The sequence below is a fragment of the Lithobates pipiens genome, unplaced genomic scaffold, assembly GCF_037356315.1.
Source record: "Lithobates pipiens isolate NorthernLeopardFrog02 unplaced genomic scaffold, aLitPip1_a1.2 Scaffold_19, whole genome shotgun sequence".
Lineage (NCBI taxonomy): Eukaryota > Metazoa > Chordata > Amphibia > Anura > Ranidae > Lithobates > Lithobates pipiens.
The window spans coordinates 171,481,576-171,499,493 of record NW_027507764.1 but is presented as its reverse complement, the minus strand read 5'-3'; the positions used below and the strand labels follow the sequence as shown (position 1 = coordinate 171,499,493).

The 17,918-nt window shown below is 45.7% G+C and overlaps 1 protein-coding gene across 1 annotated transcript in view; it reads left to right on the top strand.

The window, feature by feature from the left end:
* The window catches only part of TOPAZ1 (testis and ovary specific TOPAZ 1), a 594,775-nt gene that overhangs the window by 294,168 nt on the left and 282,689 nt on the right, over nt 1-17,918 (top strand). Inside the window, exon 9 of the mRNA XM_077491472.1 lies at nt 15,752-15,815. Within this exon, the coding sequence (XP_077347598.1) occupies nt 15,752-15,815 (64 nt within the window). The remainder of the gene's footprint in view (nt 1-15,751; nt 15,816-17,918) is intronic.

Genomic DNA, 17,918 nt, shown 5'->3' with positions numbered 1-17,918 from the left:
AAAGCAAAACACTGTGTGGCAGAAAATGAACACTGCATGTCACCCTTAACGCACCATCCCCACAATGAAACGTGGTGGTGGCAGCATCATGTTATGGGGATGCTTTTATTCAGCAGGGACAGGCAAGCTGGTCAGAGTTGATGGGAAGATGGATGGGGCCAAATACAGGGCAATCTTAAAAGAAAACCTTTTATGCCGTGTACACACGATCGGACTATCCGGTGGACTAGGTCCGGAGGACAAACCGCCGGACCATGGCTGGAGTCCGCCGGACTGTTGAAATTAACAGACATTCCCACACATGAAGAAAAGTCAGTTCATTTTGAACGCGGCTCCAGGTAGGACTAGCGAAGGAAGTCAGTGTTGATTGACACCTTGCTGGCCCTGTCACCTGGTATGGACAAGACCCCCGAAGTCGGAAGAAGAGGCGGCGGTGACAGAAGACCGGGCCACCACTAGTAAAAGAGCTGGGAGAAGAAAGCGGAGGCCCGGCAAGAAGAACCGAAGAGGGGGACAAGACCCCCGAAGTCGGAAGAAGACCCCCAGGCGGCGGCGACGAAGAAGAAAGCGGGGCTCCTCCGCTAGTAAAAGAGCTAGCAGAAGATAGCGGAGGAGTCCGGCGAGAAGACCCCCCCTCAAGACGGAAGAAGACCCCTGGAGCTGTGCAATAAATTATTTTAAAACCTTGTGTTGTATTTTATTTACATTTTTTTCACCAGGTGAATGGGAAGGGGTACATTGTATCATTCTTCAATAAATCTTTCGAGCAATAATAGACGGTCTGTGGGAATCTAACTTTCTCTATTGCATTGGGCCATTCTGCTAGATAATCTTCCCCAAAGCACCCCCCCATGTTGAGGGCACGCGGCCTGGTACGGCTCAGGATGGGGGGGGTGCTTGCTCGTCCCCGCCCCCTTTCCTGACTGGCCGGGCTGCGTGCTCGTATAAGGGTCTGATATGGAACTTGGGGGGGACCCCCATGCCGTTTTTTCAGCGTAGGGCTTTCCCTTTAAGTCCATACCAGGTGACGGGGCCAGCGGGGTGTCAATTTCGCCGATGGAGGCGCCGACATTGACCTCCTTCGCTAGTCCCGTCTACCTGGAGCTCTTTCAAAATGAACAGACTTTTGTCCGTGTGCGGGCAAATCTGTTAATTTCAAAAGTCCGGCGGACTAGCACACAAACGGCCGGCGGACAATTTTGAGTCAAAACTTCTTTCTAAGTCCGGGGGAAAAAAAGTCAGCCGGAGCCCACACACGGGTGGATTGTCTGGCGGACTCTGGTCCGCCAGATAGTCCGATCATGTATACGGGGCATTAGAATTTACAAAAAATGCCTGAGACTGGGGTGGAGGTTCACCTTCCAGCAGGACAACGATCCTAAACTTACAGCCAGATTTAAGTTTGTGCATCATTTACACTACACCCCAGTCAAGCAGGTTTAAATGGGATTTGGTTCGGATTATGTTCCTCGTACACATGATAGGACTCTGTTATGTATACTGTTATTTTACGCTCGTAAAACTATTTTATTGCATTGGAAGGATGTTGTCCTCCTTTCGGCCCAATGCTTCTTTCTTTCTACCCAAATTTAAGTTGATATATATATAAGCAGGGCATGCCCTAAGAAATTTACCAAAATATGGCAGCCATGGGTGGATGTCTCTGAGGGTTTCTGGGGGGATGTCCTATCATCGCAGCTTTCTCAATTGTTTTTTTCCCACTAGTGTATTTTAGGAATACTGCTCTGACGGATGGCACCAAATTGGCCAGGTATTGTTCCGTGCAGAGCGCTCTGTCAAATAGGGGACCCCTGGGAATGTGGCACTGATATGGGGTCGTATGTGGTGCTGGTATGAATGTGTATGTGTGAATGTTGGGGTTTTCATCAGTGTATCCGCTTTTTGGAGTATCGGTCAATACCTGATTTTCTATTCCCTTTATGTGCCTTACGTGCCAGTAATGTGCTTTCTTTTTCTTTGTATCTTATATTGTGAAAATAAAATACCCTTAAAAAAAAAAAACTACAGCCAGAGCTACAATGAAAGGGTTTAGATAAAAGCATATTCATGTGTTAGAATGACCCAGTCAAAGTCCAGACCTAAATCCATTTAAGAATCTGTGGCAGGACTTGAAAATTTCTGTTCACAGTTGCTCTCCATCCAGTCTGACAGAGCTTGAGCTATTTTGCAAAGAAGAATGGGCAAAAATGTCACTCTGGATGTACAAACCTGGTAGAGACATACCCAAGAAAACTTGCAGCCGTAATTGCAGTGAAAAGCGGTTCTAAAAAGTATTGACTTGGGGGGGGGGCTGAATCGGATGCACGCCACACTTTTCAAATATTTGTAAAGAAAAAAAGTGGAAAACCAATTATCATTTTCCTTCCTCTTCACAATTATGTGCCACTTTGTGTTGGTCTATGACAGAAATATCAATAAAATACATTTACGTTTTTGGTTGTAATATGACAAAATGTGGAACATTTCAAGGGGTATGAATACTTTTTCAGGGTACTGTATCAACCATCGGAGATGGACCAGATGTCTCACCATGGCAAGATAGGCAGGACAGTCCTGTCCTGGGAAAATCTTCACATTCCAGCCTTCTTCGCTGTGTACATCCCAGGCTGGATAATTTGGCAGGCAGACTTCTCAGCCGGCAGAGCCTGGGCCCTTGGGACTGACACAGTGCACTCCAGATGTGCACCTTCCAGGTTCAACAACAAACTGGACAGGTTTGATTCCAGGTAAAGGAATCCTGTAGAGAAGCTTTGTCAAACTCCATTTCATTGTGGACCACAGCAGCAGTATGGGTGCCTTCAAAGGGTTATATTTGTAGGACTGTATACATTTATTCACATCTTTTGTTTCTCCTGAGAATAGGTGCAGGAACTCGGGGTGCAGTGTGAATAGCATGCAGGGTTCAGCTCTTTCACAGGCAGTCCACATCTCGCTTTAACCCCTTCTTGGCACTGTCCTCTTCAACAATCTTCCTCATCCTCCATCTCTGCATACACTTGCCTCCACAGCCCTCCTCTCCCCCCACACTCCCGGCACAGGTAGGGAACATAGTGCAGCTTACCATGAAATGCCCTAGCCCACATTGCACTTGCATCTCCCTTGTCCCTCCTGTGAGTGCTGGGCAGGCATGGATCCGCAAGAGCCACAGAGGAAATCTGTCATTGAAAACACAGGTTTCTGTGTTTACAAGTGACAGTGGGCTGGGGAGCAAAGGGCGAGAGCTGGAGGTGGCGTAATTCAGTTCTACCATATTCTGACTGAAAAAAGGGCCAAATTATATGGCCTGGGGGGCCTGATTCAGCCCCGAGGCCTCGTGATTCACACCTGTAGCATAATCAGATAATGCTTTGGTGACCTCATGGGATACTTGATTGAGATAGCGGACATTCCAGTAATCCTCATTTCTGTGAACTGGCCCAGGTAGATGTATGCTAAACTGTTCAGACTTCTGGCGGATACAACGTCTCAAAATAAAGATTTGTGTTGTGATAGCCGATCTCTAAAGTGCTAGTGCTTAATTGCATCTAAAGGATGTAAGTACTTATAATGCTAAAGTAAGTAAAATCATCATATACATGTGCAAAATAAACAACAATATAAAAGTCCAAGGGAAAAACTCCTAATGGAAAAATGCTCAGTGTAAAAACACCCAAGTACCAGTGATGCAACGTGAAATCTCAGCACTCCACACCCAAGTGCACACCCCACTCACAGGCCGCTTACCAGCAGATAAGACTTCTAAAATGGAGGTCCGACTGCACCTTTGGGAGATAACCCACTGGGATGGATGCCATGATTCAAAACTCAGGAAGGGAGTTTCCAGATAACCATCGTGATCCACAAATATACTCAGGCGGGAATAAAGGAAAGGAAAAGACTTGTAGTGTAATTTAGAACTTCCAGCATTTAATAACATCAGAACTACTTCTAAACAGATAGGCAAACAATTCACATGCAGTACAGTGCACTATGCTTCGTGTGGCCTACCGGACTGTAAGGATCTTTTGTCTCAAGGACCAACTTACTATACTGCTTTCTGGCTTTAATGGCATAGCTGTTTAAATCCAGGTTTTGAGACATTTCTGAATCTTTAAATTCCATGAAGTTAAAAACTAGCAAGGCTGCTTTCTGTAAGGTCTCTGTCATTGCATGTTGATCACATACTTCACTTGGTGTGAGTCTTAAGGCTCCCCCCCCCCCTCCTTCAGCTGTGTCTGCACCAGCAGTTGGCTCTCGGTAGGAACACGGTGGTGTTGAAACCTAATTCTTTCTTCTTGTCTAAGTTAGTTGCTGCTTTTCACATAAACTAGGACATCATTCTTAAGGCTCATACACACGATAAGATTGCAAGATTGTATGAGGAACGAGTGGTTTATTATCTGAATGTTAGTATACTGTTTTCGACAGCTGATTCTGTCTTTTTGGATGGCAAAACCTGAGTGTGTAGGTTAGAAAATGTTTATCATAAGTGAAAACAACGTCCGATTTAAAAAAAAAAAGAAAATATGGTTGGGACTTTATATGAGGCAATGACTATTGCCGCGTACACACGGGCGGACTGTATGGCCTACTTAGTCCGTCGAAACACATTTCAGCGGACAGTCCACTCGTGTGTGGGCTTCAGCGGACTTTTTCAGCGTGCAGTCTGGCGTACTAAGTATTTCGGATTTTTCGAAATCCTGTCCGTCATACTTTGGTTTCAGCGGACAATCCGCTCGTGAGTAGGCTAGTTCGACGGACTAAGAATGGCGCATGCTCAGAAAGGATTTACACGGCGAAAGGTTGCATTGCTGTGTATTGGACTTCCTATTTCTAGTCCCGTCGTACGTGCTGTACACGTCATCGCGCAAGCTTTCGACGGACTGTTTGTGCATCCGTGTGTGGTCAAGTCCGTTCATTCGAAAGTATGACGGACTGTCCGTCGGATTGTATGACGGACTAAGTAGGTCATACAGTCCGCCCGTGTGTACGCGGCTTAAGATTTACCTCCATCCCCTATACTTTGGAAAAAGGAGAAAGCTATTTGGGACTTTATATAAGGCACACTGCTACGTTGGCATGAATGAACCAATCAATGTAAACATGAATTAATGCAAAAGCCATACATAACATTGTAAACATATTGCCAACTATAGACTACGGCTGAATTACTGGGGACTTTATCAAAATGCGTCTTCTCTGGCTGCGGTTGCTGCTGCCGTTTCTTAGGGATATAACGCCTCAGTTCCCAGGGATGACGCTAGCATTTCCATTATGGTCACCATCTATAATTTTACCTTTATACTACAACTAGGCAAGAGTGGTTGGGGTCCTTGTTTACTCCCCCTCTTCCTTTTTATGTTTTATATTCCTTTTTCTTACTATATCATTTTGGTAATATCTAGACATTCCCAAATCCTGCATCTGCTCCTGACGAGTGGTGTGCTACCAACAAAACACGTAGAGCTTCCCTATGATGCGACATCACATTTCTCCATGTTATACCATCTTATCTGACTAGTATTATATTATTTTTATGAACCAATTCATTATTGTTTATATATCAATATGTTATAATTTGGTTTACATACCCAGGGTCTACTATCATGCTTATTCTGTTGAGTTTAATATGTATTACTTACCCATTTTACATATAAGTTCTATATGTGACCCATTATTGAATATGCTATTTTATTACTTTTTACCATGTCACAATGTTATGTATGGCTTTTTCATTAATTCATGTTTACATTGATTGGTGCATTTATGCTAACGTAGCAGTGTGCCTCATATAAAGTCCCAAATATCTTTCTCCTTTTTCGCATGGAAATTTGGCATTTTATATTGTAGGCCTGTATTTCTTAGGAATAACTCGCTTAAATCTGTCCAAACAAGAGTCTAGTAGATATCCCAGGTATGTTTTCTAGCTGGTCTAAAACCACTTTTGACACAAAGGGACACTTTTTGGTTGCTATGGTCATTCTCCAGTTTCCAGGCAGAAAGAACAGTATATATAATATAAAAGTGCATGCAGGGCACTGGACAAAGCATTAGGGACAAAAGGGATGTGAAATTATTTGATACAGTAATGTAATCTGTAAGATTACAGTGTACTGTATGTGTTCTGTGTCTTTCACTTTTTGAATTTGGCGCCGGGCTCCATCCCCGAGTGGTGCGATGCTCACAGGGAACAGAGCCCGGCACTGTGATAGATAGAGCAGAGGACACAGCTCGCACACACAGCAGGGAGACATCACAGGATCCTGGTGACAAGGTAAGTAAGCTGAATATGGATCCTGCGATGCAATGCTGAGTATGGCTCGAGATTACCGATTTTGGTAATTTAAATTCACTTCGAGCCACACTCGGGAATACTGCCACAGAGGTTAATTAGTACAGTTTTCCTCCGAAAAAAATTGTAAGAGCAAGGCTACACATGTTCAGAAACAAAAGAATACATTAAAAAACAATTGCTCCTTTTTCCTTCTACCGTTTCTAGGTAGACCATTATCCAAGCTTATGGTCTCAAGGATCAAATTCCACCATTTCCTGCCATGGGACGCTATCTACTAGATCGGATTGATTTTTGGGCTTTCGGTATCAAACAACTGTTTCTCAGATATGCAAGGGTGCCACCTGCCCTTCTGTTAACACATTCTGCAAGTTCTGCCAGACTGCAATTGAGGTCTCAGCTGATACAACATTTGAGAATAAGGCTCATCATAGTCCTCAGTTCTCTGTTTGTTTGTTTGTTTTTTTTTTTTTTTTTTCCCCTGGGATCTGGCATTTGTTTGCTGTGTTGTCCACCCCTCAGTTGAACTGATTTTGGATTCAGGTTACAGCTTTCCTGTGTCCCTCCAGTAGATAATAGGATTTTGTACTGGCCATACAAATACTTTTTCTTTGACACTATACAGGTGCAAATCAAAAAAATTTGAATATTAAAAAGTACATTTTTTTCAGTAATTCATTTTTTATATAGATTCATTACACACAGGGTGATATATTTCAAGCATTTTTTTCTTTTAATTTTGATGATTATGGCTTACAGCTAGTGAAAACTCACAATTCAATAGCTCAGGAAATTCAAATATTACATAAGTCCAATAAAAAAATGATTTTTATACAGAAATGTAGGCTTACTAAAATGTCCATGTACAGTATAATATGCACTCAATACTTGGTTAGGGCTCCTTTTGCATGAATTACTGCATCAGTGTGGCATGGCATGGAGGCGATAAGCCTGTGACACTGAGGTATTATAGAAGCACTGGTTGCTTTGACCGCGGCCTTCAGCTCATTTGCATTGTTGCGTCTGGTGTCTCTCATCTTCCTCTTGACCATACTCCAAAGATTCTGTATGGGGATTCAGGCGAGTTTGTTGGCCAAACAAGCACAGTGATACCATGATCATTTAACCAGGTATTGGTACTTTTGGCAGTATGGGCAGGTGCCAAGTCCTGCTGGAAAAATGAAATCAGCATCTCCATAAGGCTGGTCAGCAGAGAGAAGCATGAGGTGCTCTAGAATTTCCTGGTAGAGGGCTGCACTGACTTTGGACTTCAAAAGACACTGGCAGATGACATGGCTCCCCAAATCATCACTGACTGTGGAAACTTCACACTAGACCTTATGCAGTGTGGATTGTATGCCTCTCCACTCTTCTTCCAGACTCTGGGACCTTGATTTCCAAATGAAATGCAAAATTTATTTTCATCTGAAAAGAGGACTTTGGACCACTGAACAACAGTCCAGCCCTTTTTCTCCTTGGCCTAGGTAAGACGCTTATGAAGTCCCTGGTTCAGGAGTGGCTTGACACAAGGTATGCAACAGTTGTAGCCCATGTCCTGGATACATCTGTGTGTGGTGGCTCTTGAAGCACTGACGCCAGCTGTAGTCCACTCCTTATGAAATCTCTCCCAAATTCTTGAATAGCCTTTGCTTCACGATCCTCTCAAGGCTGCGGTTGCACTCAACTTTCCATGGATATGCTTGGATACAGCACTCGTGAACAGCCATCTTTAGCAAAGACCTTTTGTGACTTGCCTTCCTTGTGGAGGGTGACAATGACTGTCTTCTGGACAACTGTCAAGTCAGCAGTCTTCCCCATGATTGTGTAACCCTACTGAACCAGACTGAGAGACCATTTAAAGGCTCGGGAAACCCTTACAGGTGTTTTGAGTTACTTAGCTGATTAGAGCGTGACATTTATGAGTCTACAATATTGCACTTTCTCTTATATTCACCGACTGACACAGCTCCTGTCTTAGCCATTGGGTTGTTACGCCACCTTTAGGAGAAGACTAGGCATAACATGTTATGAAAAACAGAACTTTTAGTTTCGCCCAAGGGGCGGTCCCTTAGGTAACAACCCCCCAGCCTGCCATGTAGCCTCAGTTTTACTTTGCCTAGTGAAGGACCTAGGAACCCTGTTGGCCCATCGGTCCCTGTTTTTTCTGCAGAAGCTTTTCTTTTTGCGCAAGGCTAAATCTGATCTGCTATCAACAGCCGGCTGGGTGATGGGCTGGATACCCTCATCCTTGTAGTCTTCCTAGGATTGCCAGCAAGCGTATGCAGACCAGAGGTACACGCTGGGTCGGCCAGGACGTACCTCAGCTCCAGAGGTGGTCGTGAGCTTTAATGCTCCGGGGCACACATATGACCGGGCCTAGCCTGGCCAGCGAGCGTGTGCAGACCAGAGCTCCACGCTGGGTTGGCCACGACATGCTCCAGGGGCGGCCAGTGGGCGTAATGGCCCCGGGCACACATATGACCTGGTTACTGATGTCTGCGTCAGTGTGCCGTGGCCAGCAGCCACCCCTTACTGATCGGAGAGTGGGTCTGTGATGGAATGTCTCCCAGCTCTACGGGACTGGTAAGTACAGCTATCCCTGCCTCGTGGGGGCTGAGCAACTGGGCATTCCCTGGGAGGTCTATTCAGGTTTCCCTCCCCTCCCTCTCTTCTCTTCCTGTCCCTCATCTCCCTACCTCCCTGTGGGGGATGCTGCATGTGGCTGCTGAGCGGTGTGTGTCATGTGCAGGGGCTCTTCAGGGGAGCTCTCACCTGGGGGGGCTGCACTGGCTGGCTGTGCCCTGATGTGTGTTTACCTCTCCCTGGGGGCTGTCTGGTGAGGCTGTGTCTGTGATCGCTGCAGCACTGTTCACCTCCATTTCTCTGTCCCTCATGGTATTCAGTGTTCAGTGGCCATCTTAGGTGAGGGCAAGGAGCAGCATGCTCTCCTATAGCTTGGCAACCATTTTTCTTGTGTTTTTGTCCTTTATACTGGATGCTCAGCTGCCATTTTCTTGAAGCCTGAGCACATTTTCTTGGTCAGTCTTAAGGAACAGCATGCTTTCCTGTAGCTCAGTGGCCATTTTCCCTGTGTTTATGTCCTTTATACTGGACGCTCGCCCATTTTCAGCGCCATAAACAGCAGCTTTGGATGACAGTGTGATCTCCTATGCACCTGGGAGCTGACAAGGGACACAGACACTACTAGCTGGACAGCGCAGAACCAGTCAGGGTGGTGAGTCCTGCGGGAAAGAGCCCCTCAGCCAGCAGCAGTTAGGAGGGTGGGACCATCACTGTCCGAAGTCCCCATCAGGTGGCAGACAGGGTAGGGTCAGCATTGCTTCAGAAACTGGTGTTTCTTCCCCAGGAAATCCAGGCAATTGCAACCGGTTCGCCAGGAAGAAGTCACTTTTGACGAAACGACGTAGGGTGAGCGGCATGCTGACGTCACCGCATTTCCACGTTAATCCGGAAGGGCGGGCAGTGCAAACAAGAGAGAGCCGCTCGGCTCGTTTTTTTATACGCTATACGCTTACACTCTGCTGGGAATTCGTGAGTTGTTACTTTACTTTTTATATTTTAATAAATCTTTATGGAATTATGCTATGGGAGCTTTTTTTCTTCTCTCTTTGCCGAACTAAATGATTGTGGTGGAACGAGATATACCATAAAGAGGGAGCAGATAGATTGGTGTTACCAACAGAGCCCAGTGTGGGGACCAGGAACGTAACATTTTACAAGCCCGTATGATCTCCTTAAAAAGAGATCTTGACAGCTGGTAAGCCTCCTCTAATTTGGTGGTGGATAATCTCTTTCTACTCTGGGTGCACCTGCTACGTGTGTAAAGGGTGGTTTTGAGAGTCACCGAAAATGGACTAAGATTCAGCATCCTATCCATCTTTCCTTTTCTTTGGACTGCTTATATGCCTGGAAATTATTACTTTGGCACTATTTTTGCATGTTTTTGGGATTTTTTGTAAATTAGAAAAATTATGTCACTTTATAATTTTGTTTTATAAGTTTTAGCGCAGCCATATTTTTTGATTGGAGATTGTGTGATGCCTCTGGACGCTTTGTCAGTGGTCCTCAATACGTTAGTTGCCAAGATGGAGGCAGGGCGCAAAGGTACTAAAGAGTGGCCCCTGCCCCCCCCCCCCGTCCTCTGGGGAGAGCTCTGATGCAGACTCAGGCCCTGCTGAGGCTGTTGACCCCTGTTCTATCGTTTCAGATGACGCTGACCAGGACCGATCAGACAGTGAGGCTGAGTCCCCATCCAGGTCCGTGCGTGTCAAAGCGCTTGTTGGAGCATTTATTACACCTGTGCGTGATACCCTGAAGATTCAGGAGCCAGCAGATCCCTTTGCTGATGTAGCGGCCCCTTCTGGGTCCCGTAAGCCAGCCCATTCACCTAAGGTGTTTCCGCATCTGACTTATTTTGAGGAGTTCATTTACAAGGAATGGGGTCGACCGCAACGGACCCTTTTGGTCCCCAAGTATATGGTGGTGCGCTACCCCTTTGAGGAGAGCCTTCTCAAAAAATGGTCAGCTCCCCTGGCCGTGTACCCCCCAGTATACAGGTTAAAGAAAGTAACCACAATCCCGGTAGAGGGGACTCCTGCATTTAAGGACCCCACGGCCAAGAAGGCTGAGGCAGTGGCTCGCTCCTTGTTTACGGTTGTGGGGTCAACCATGCGACCAGTACTGGCATCCGAGTGGGAAAAACGTTTGCACTGCGAATTGGGAGAAAAGGCTTCTCCTGTCTGCGTGGAACTAGCAGGCCAACTAGTGCAAGGCCTTTAGTACGTTTGTGACGCGGTCCTGGATACTCTCCCTCTGTTATCCAGGGCTTCAGTGTCAGCAGTGGTGCTGAGGCGCCTGATTTAGTTAAAATGCTGGTCTGACCAGGCATCCAAAAAAGCCCTGACGGATCTTCCCTTCCTTGGCGACCGGCTCTTTGGTGCCTCTTTGGATGACAGTATTAAAAATGCCACAGGTGGTAAGAGTACTTTACTCCCACAGGCCAGGAAGGCTAAGGAGCCACGCTGTAGGCAAGGGCCCTCCTTTTCTGCTCATAAACAGCTTTTTCATCCGCCCGGAGCTTCGACCAAGCATCCCCAGCCCGATAGGATGACCGTTGAAGGACCAAAGCGTCACTGGAACTGCAAGCCTAACAATCCTGCGAGCAAAAGTGCTACCACATGAAGGTTTACCTTCGGGAGTTTGCAGCCCGGTGGACCTCTGGGCTGTTCGACCAATGGTTCTGCGATCTGATTTCCTCAGGCTACAAGATAGAGTTCCTATCTTGGCCGCAAAACAGATTCCTCTCCAGCATACCCGTACTTCCGGCTCGCTGGGAGGCCCTTATTGGGGCGGTAAGGGACCTGTTGAGTCGTGGGGTAATAGTACCTGTTCCGGACTCGTAACGTTTCCAGGGATTCTACTCAAACCTGTTTGGACGTACCCATTCCTTCTTGGGGACTACAATCTTGGATCTAAAAGCCCTCAATTACTTTGTAAAAGTACAAATGTTCAGAATGGAATCAGTTCGCTCAGTAGTCGTATTTTGTGGCTCTCCCTTTTGGTTTGGCATCAGCCCCCCGAGTCTTTACCAAGGTATTGGCTCCTGTTTTGGCGTGGCTACAGCAACACAGGATTGCAATCATGGGATACCTAGACCATCTCCTGAGAGCATCTTCCGCCTCAGAGTTAGAGCAGGATATGGCGATCACCATGCAGACCCTGCAGGAATTTGGGTAGCTGTTGAATCTAAAGAAGTCGGTGATCGTGCCGACTCTTCATTTGGAGTACCTAGGCTTGCTGCTGGACTCCATGGAAGCGAGAGTGTTTCTTTCTTCAGACAAGCTGCTGACTCTGAGTCGCGGTGAAACTGCTGATGAACCGCAAGTGGTCGCCGCTATGCTTCTGCATGCAAGTCCATGAACTCATGGTAGCTGCCTTCGAGGCAGCACCATATGCCCAGTTCCACACCAGAGTCCTGCAGAAGGAGATTTTGACAAATCTCTGTTGTCCCTGGATCGGCAGATTCAGGTGAGCCAGTTAGTCAGGGATTCCCTGATCTGGTGGCTGAGGTCCCCGGCACTTCAGTCCAGAAAGTCATTCCTACCTCTGAAATGGACACTGATCACAACGGATGCCAGCTTAACTGGCTGGGGTGGAGTAATTGCAGTTTAGTCGACCCAGGTCCTTTGGTCGGCCGAGGAATCCAAGTTGCCTGTCTCACTGTTCGAACTGAGAGTGATCAGGCTATGCCTCTCTGCATGTTCGATAAGACTGCGAGGGCATCCAATCAGGATCCAGTCAGACAACGCCACAGCTGTGGCATACGTCAATCACCAAGGAGGAACAAGAAGCTCGGCCGCCTCACGGGAGGTCGCTCACATCCTTCAGTGGGCAGAGTGACATGTACCGGCCCCATTGGCCGTTTACATCCCGGGAGTGGATAACTGGCAGGCGCACTATCTAAGTCGCCAAATGCTGGACCCAGGAGAATGGGCATTGCATCTGGAGGTGTTCAGTTAGGCTGCTTTCACACTGGGGCGGTATTCAGGCGTTACAGCGCTAAAAATAGCGCCTGTGTAACGCCTGAAAAAAAACGGCCCCTTTAACTCCAGTGTGAAAGCCGGAGGGCTTTCACACTGGAGCGATGCGCTGGCAGGACGGTGAAAAAAGTCCTGCCAGCCGCATCTTTGCAGCGGTGAAGAAGCGGTGTATTCACCGCTCCTAAACCGCTCCTGCCCATTGAAATCAATGGGACACCGCGGCAATACCGCCGGCAAAGCGCCGCTGCAGCGGCGCTTTGCGGGCGGGTTTAACCCCTTTTCGGCCGCTAGCGGGGGTTAAAACCACCCCGCTAGCGCCCGCACACCGCCGCTAAAACGACGGTAAAGCGCCGCTAAAAATAGCGGCACTTTACCGCCGACGCCGCTCCCGCTGCAATGTGAAAGCAGCCTTACTGTGCCTGCCGTCGGGCACACCAGACGTGGATCTTCCGGCCTCCCATCTCAATCAGAAGGTGCCGAGATTCGTGTCCAGGACAAAGGATCCCTGGGCAAATGTGTCAGAAGCGCTGGTGGCTCCGTGGGATCAGTACCAGCTTATTTATGCCTTTCCTCCACTAAAACTGTTACCACGTCTGCTTCGCAGAGTGGAGGCTGATGGGATCCCAGTAATACTGATTTCCCCAGATTGGCCTCAGCGTCCCTGGTACGCAGACCTAGTGCGCCTGGTGGCAGATGCTCCCTGGCGACTGCTGTTTCGAGAAGACCTTCTGTCTCAAGGTCCGATTCTCCATCCTGCTTTACCATCGCTGGTTTTAATGGCATGGCTATTGAGAGCCAAGTGTTGAGGAACCAGGGTCTTTAGGACTCTGTGATCTCAACTATGCTGAGAGCTCGGAAATCTTGTTCCCGAAAGATAAATCATCATACCTGGAAGGCCTACATCTCCATGTGTGAGGAGAAAGGATGGCATCCACCCTCTTTTTCTATATCCAGGGTCCTACTGTTTCTTCAGCAAGGAGTAGACTAGACGTTGGCTTTGAGCACCATTAAGGGACAAATCAGTCTTTTTTCAGCGACCCCTGGCGTCTCGCTCTCTAGTGAGCACTTTTGTTCAAGGGGTGCAACACATAGTTCCTCCGGTGCGTCCACCGTTTTCCCCGTGGGATCTGAATCTGGTATTATTGGTGCTGCAAAGACAGTCATTTGAAAATATTATAGAGATTCCTCTGTTGACTCTTTCCCAGAAAGTGTTTTTCTAGTGGCCATTACATCGGCCAGGAGGGTTTCAGAACTGCCGGCCTTGTCCTGCAAGTCTCCCTACCTGGTTATACACACAAGGATAAGGCGGTGTTGCGTCCGCAACCGTTTTTTCTGCCGAAGGTGGTCTCCGCGTTTCACATCAACAAAGATATTGTGTTACCATCTCTATGTCCTAAGCCGACACATCCTAAGGAGGCGGCCCTCCATTCCCTGGACGTGGTCCGGGCTCTGAGGGTGTATTTGTCTGCTACGGCTCCCTTTGTTAATTCAGACTCCTTGTTTGTTTCGGTGGCTGGTCTGAAAAAAGGCATGGCGGTCTCGCCAGCCACCATTTCCAGGTGGATCAGACAGATTGTAGTACAGGATTACGCCTTGAAGGGGCAGGTGCCCCCCTTTCCAGTCACGGCCCACTCCACCAGGGCAATTGGAACGTCTTGGGCCTTCTGACATCAAGCATCTGTCGCTCAAGTGTGTAAAGCGGCGACCTGGTCGTCTGTTCACACCTTTATAAAATTCTACAAGGTAGATGTCAGTGCATCGGCTGATGCCTGCTTTGGACGCAAAATTTTGCAAGCGGCTGTGTAGTTGCAATTGCATATACAATTTTTCCTTTTTTCCTGTTTTTTTGGGTAAAAACGCAGTACCTTTTAAGTTGATGCACCGCAGTTTTGGTGCGGTTTGAGGGTAGTGTCCCTCTCTTAAGGAGCACCCTGTTTTTGTGGTGGTTTTTCCACACACTGTCATTTGTGGGTAAAATTTATACTAGTTCCCACTTGCCATGGTGGATGAAGTTTTTATGCTGTTTTCCCACCCCTCGTTTTGGCACTGCTTGGGGACGTTCCAATGGCTAAGAGAGGAGCTATGTCAGTCGGTGAATATAAGAGAAAATAGGATTTTTTGTACTCACCGTAAAATCCTTTTCTCTGTAATTCACTGACTGACACAGCACCCGCCTCTCCTATTTTGTCTTTACGTTATACTGCTTGTTGATGTACTGAGGCTGCATGGCAGGCTGGGGGGTTGTTACCTAAGGGACCGCCCCTTGGGTGGAACTAAAAGTTCTGTGTTTTTCATAACATGTTATTCCTAGTCTTCTCCTAAAGGTGGCGTATAAACCCAATGGCTAAGAGAGGAGCTGTGTCAGTCGGTGAATTACAGAGAAAAGGTTTTTACGGGGAGTACAAAAAATCCTATTTTTTCACAATATTCTAATTTTCTGAGATACTGAATTTCGAGTTTTCACTAGCCATAAATCGTCAAAATTAAAAAAGAAATACTTAAAATAGATCACTCTGTGTGTAATGAATCTATATAACATAGTTTCACTTTTTGAATTGCATTACTGAAATAAATTAAACTTTTTGATGATCTTCACATTTTTTTGAGACACACCTGTATAGCAGGTCTCATTTCTCTCTGATTATGCTCTCATTACTACTTTGTTAATTTACTGAGACCTGCTTGTAGTAGGAATGGTTATCCTGGGCTGGCCTACAGTTGTTTGTTTTATTTATTTATTTTTTATTCTTGCAATTGCCCAATCCTCCTGTAGGTGGTAGTGTAAGATGAAGGTGAAAGACTTTGCATGTGTCTCAATACACTTCAAGAAAACGATATTGTGATGAGTCCAAAAATTTTATTTTTGAGTTTTCAAAATCTTGTTTTTTCTCTTCTTCAGCTGTGTATGGATGTTTTGCGTATAATGATAAATGAAAAGCGTACAAGTTTTCTACAACGAGCATGTAAGTACAAAATGTAAGACAAGTTTCTCTCCCAAAGGTCTTTGCTCTCACTTTCTTGTAGGTTGTGTGTAGTTGGGGTTTGTAGCTTTGCATTGCAATGCAGTTGGGAAAAAAATGTATATCTATTCAGTGTTTTCTGCTGGAAAAGGTCATGTGTTTTTTTTGTTTTGTTTTGTTTTTGTGGTAATTTTATTTATGTATGGATAAGTGCTTGTTTTCATTTTCTGTGTATAACATACAAGTGCATCTCGTAAAATTAGAATATCATCAAAAAGTTAATTTATTTCAGTGATTAAATTCAAAAAGTGAAACTTTTTTTTTTTTTTGTATAGATGTGTTACACACAAAGTGATATATTTCAAGCATTCCTTTATTTTATTTGATAATTATGACTTGCAGCTAGTGTAAATCCAGAATTCAGTAGCTCAAAAATAGTACTTGGTCAGGGCTCCTTTTGCATGAATTACTGCATCAATGCGATGTGGCATGGCATGTAGCCTGTTGCACTGCTGAGGTGTTATGGAAACCCAGGTTGCTTTGATAGCGGCCTTCAACTTCTCAGCATTGTTGGGTCTGGTGTGTCTTATCTTATCTTGACAATACCCCACAGATTCTATATGATGTTTTGGTCAGGTGAGTTTGGTGGCCAATTAAGCACAGTGATCATTAAACCAGGGGTTGATACTCTTGGCAGTGTGGGCAGGTGCCAAGTCGTGCTGGAATATGAAATCAGCATCTCCATAAAGCTGGTCAGCAGAGGAAAGCCTAAAGTGCTCTAGAATTTCCTGGTAGACGGCTGCTAAAAGACTTAGACTTGATAAAACACAGCGAACCAACTCCAGCGGATGACAGCTCCCAAAATCATCACTGACTGTGGAAACTTCACGCTGGACCTCAAGCAACTTGGAATCTGTGCCTCTTCACTTTTCCTCCAGACTCTGGAACCTTAAATTCCAAATGAAATGCAAAATGTTCCACAGTCCATGATGATTTGGGGAGCCATGTCATCTACTGTTCAACATGTAGTATATAGTCTACGCGTATGTCATTTTTTAAAATTCATCTTCTAGACCTTATTTCTCCTCGCCGTTCAGTGGTCACATTACCACCCGTCTCTCTCTTCCTCCGATGTATGTACTACAGAGGGAGGCCACGTGATCACCCAGCAGACATCACAGGGAGATCTCGGCCACTCCCTCTGTAGTGCATACATCGGAGGAAGAGAACGACGGGCGGTCATGTGATCGGTGAGGAGAAAATTAGGTATTTAGAAGATGAATTTTAAAAAACATACACTATATTCTACATGTTATCCTAGCAGAGGGGCTGGCAATGATTGTGAGCACTGCCTTAACGACCCCTTTAACAAAGCCTGTATAGGCGAGCAGCAAGATTAAGTCCACTCGCATTCCATTTTTGTACCATTTTACCAATGTTAGAGAATTTTGTGCACAGCAGAAAGGGTGTTACATTTTAAGGTTTTTACATTCAAATATTTTTATTAAATAGAGTATCACAATAGCCATCATATGTAACATAACAGCTATCATAAATAGGGAATGCTTCCACATGAGGACATTAACAAGTGCCACTAACATGTTGAAACAAACGACAACTGTACACAATAGGCCAATCAACCTATGGACAAATATATTTCTCTAGGTTTTTATCCAGTGGATTGTCTCCTATGTCATAAGTAGGGTTGGCAAAATGAGTTATGTATTCAGTGTCACCTGACAGCAATCACCAGCTGGGAGTCAAGGTGTTAGGCTTCCGTGGCTGCCAGTAGCTGCTTGTGAACATGAGCACTTTGCACATTCATATGCACACTTCATATTAGGGTTGTCCCGATACCATTTTTTTTTAAGACCGAGTACAAGTACTGATACTTTTTTTTTTCCAAGTACTCGCTGATACTGATTACCGATACTTTTTTTTCAATGTCATGTGGCAGTGGCACGTGTGGCAGTAGTTTTTTTGTTTTTACAATTTTATTTTTTACAATGCTTTCTTTTTTGGGGGGGGAGGAGTTAACCGTGTCAGTGTTTTTTATTTTCTTACAATTAATTTCTTTTTATTTATTGCAATTCTTTTTTTTTTTTT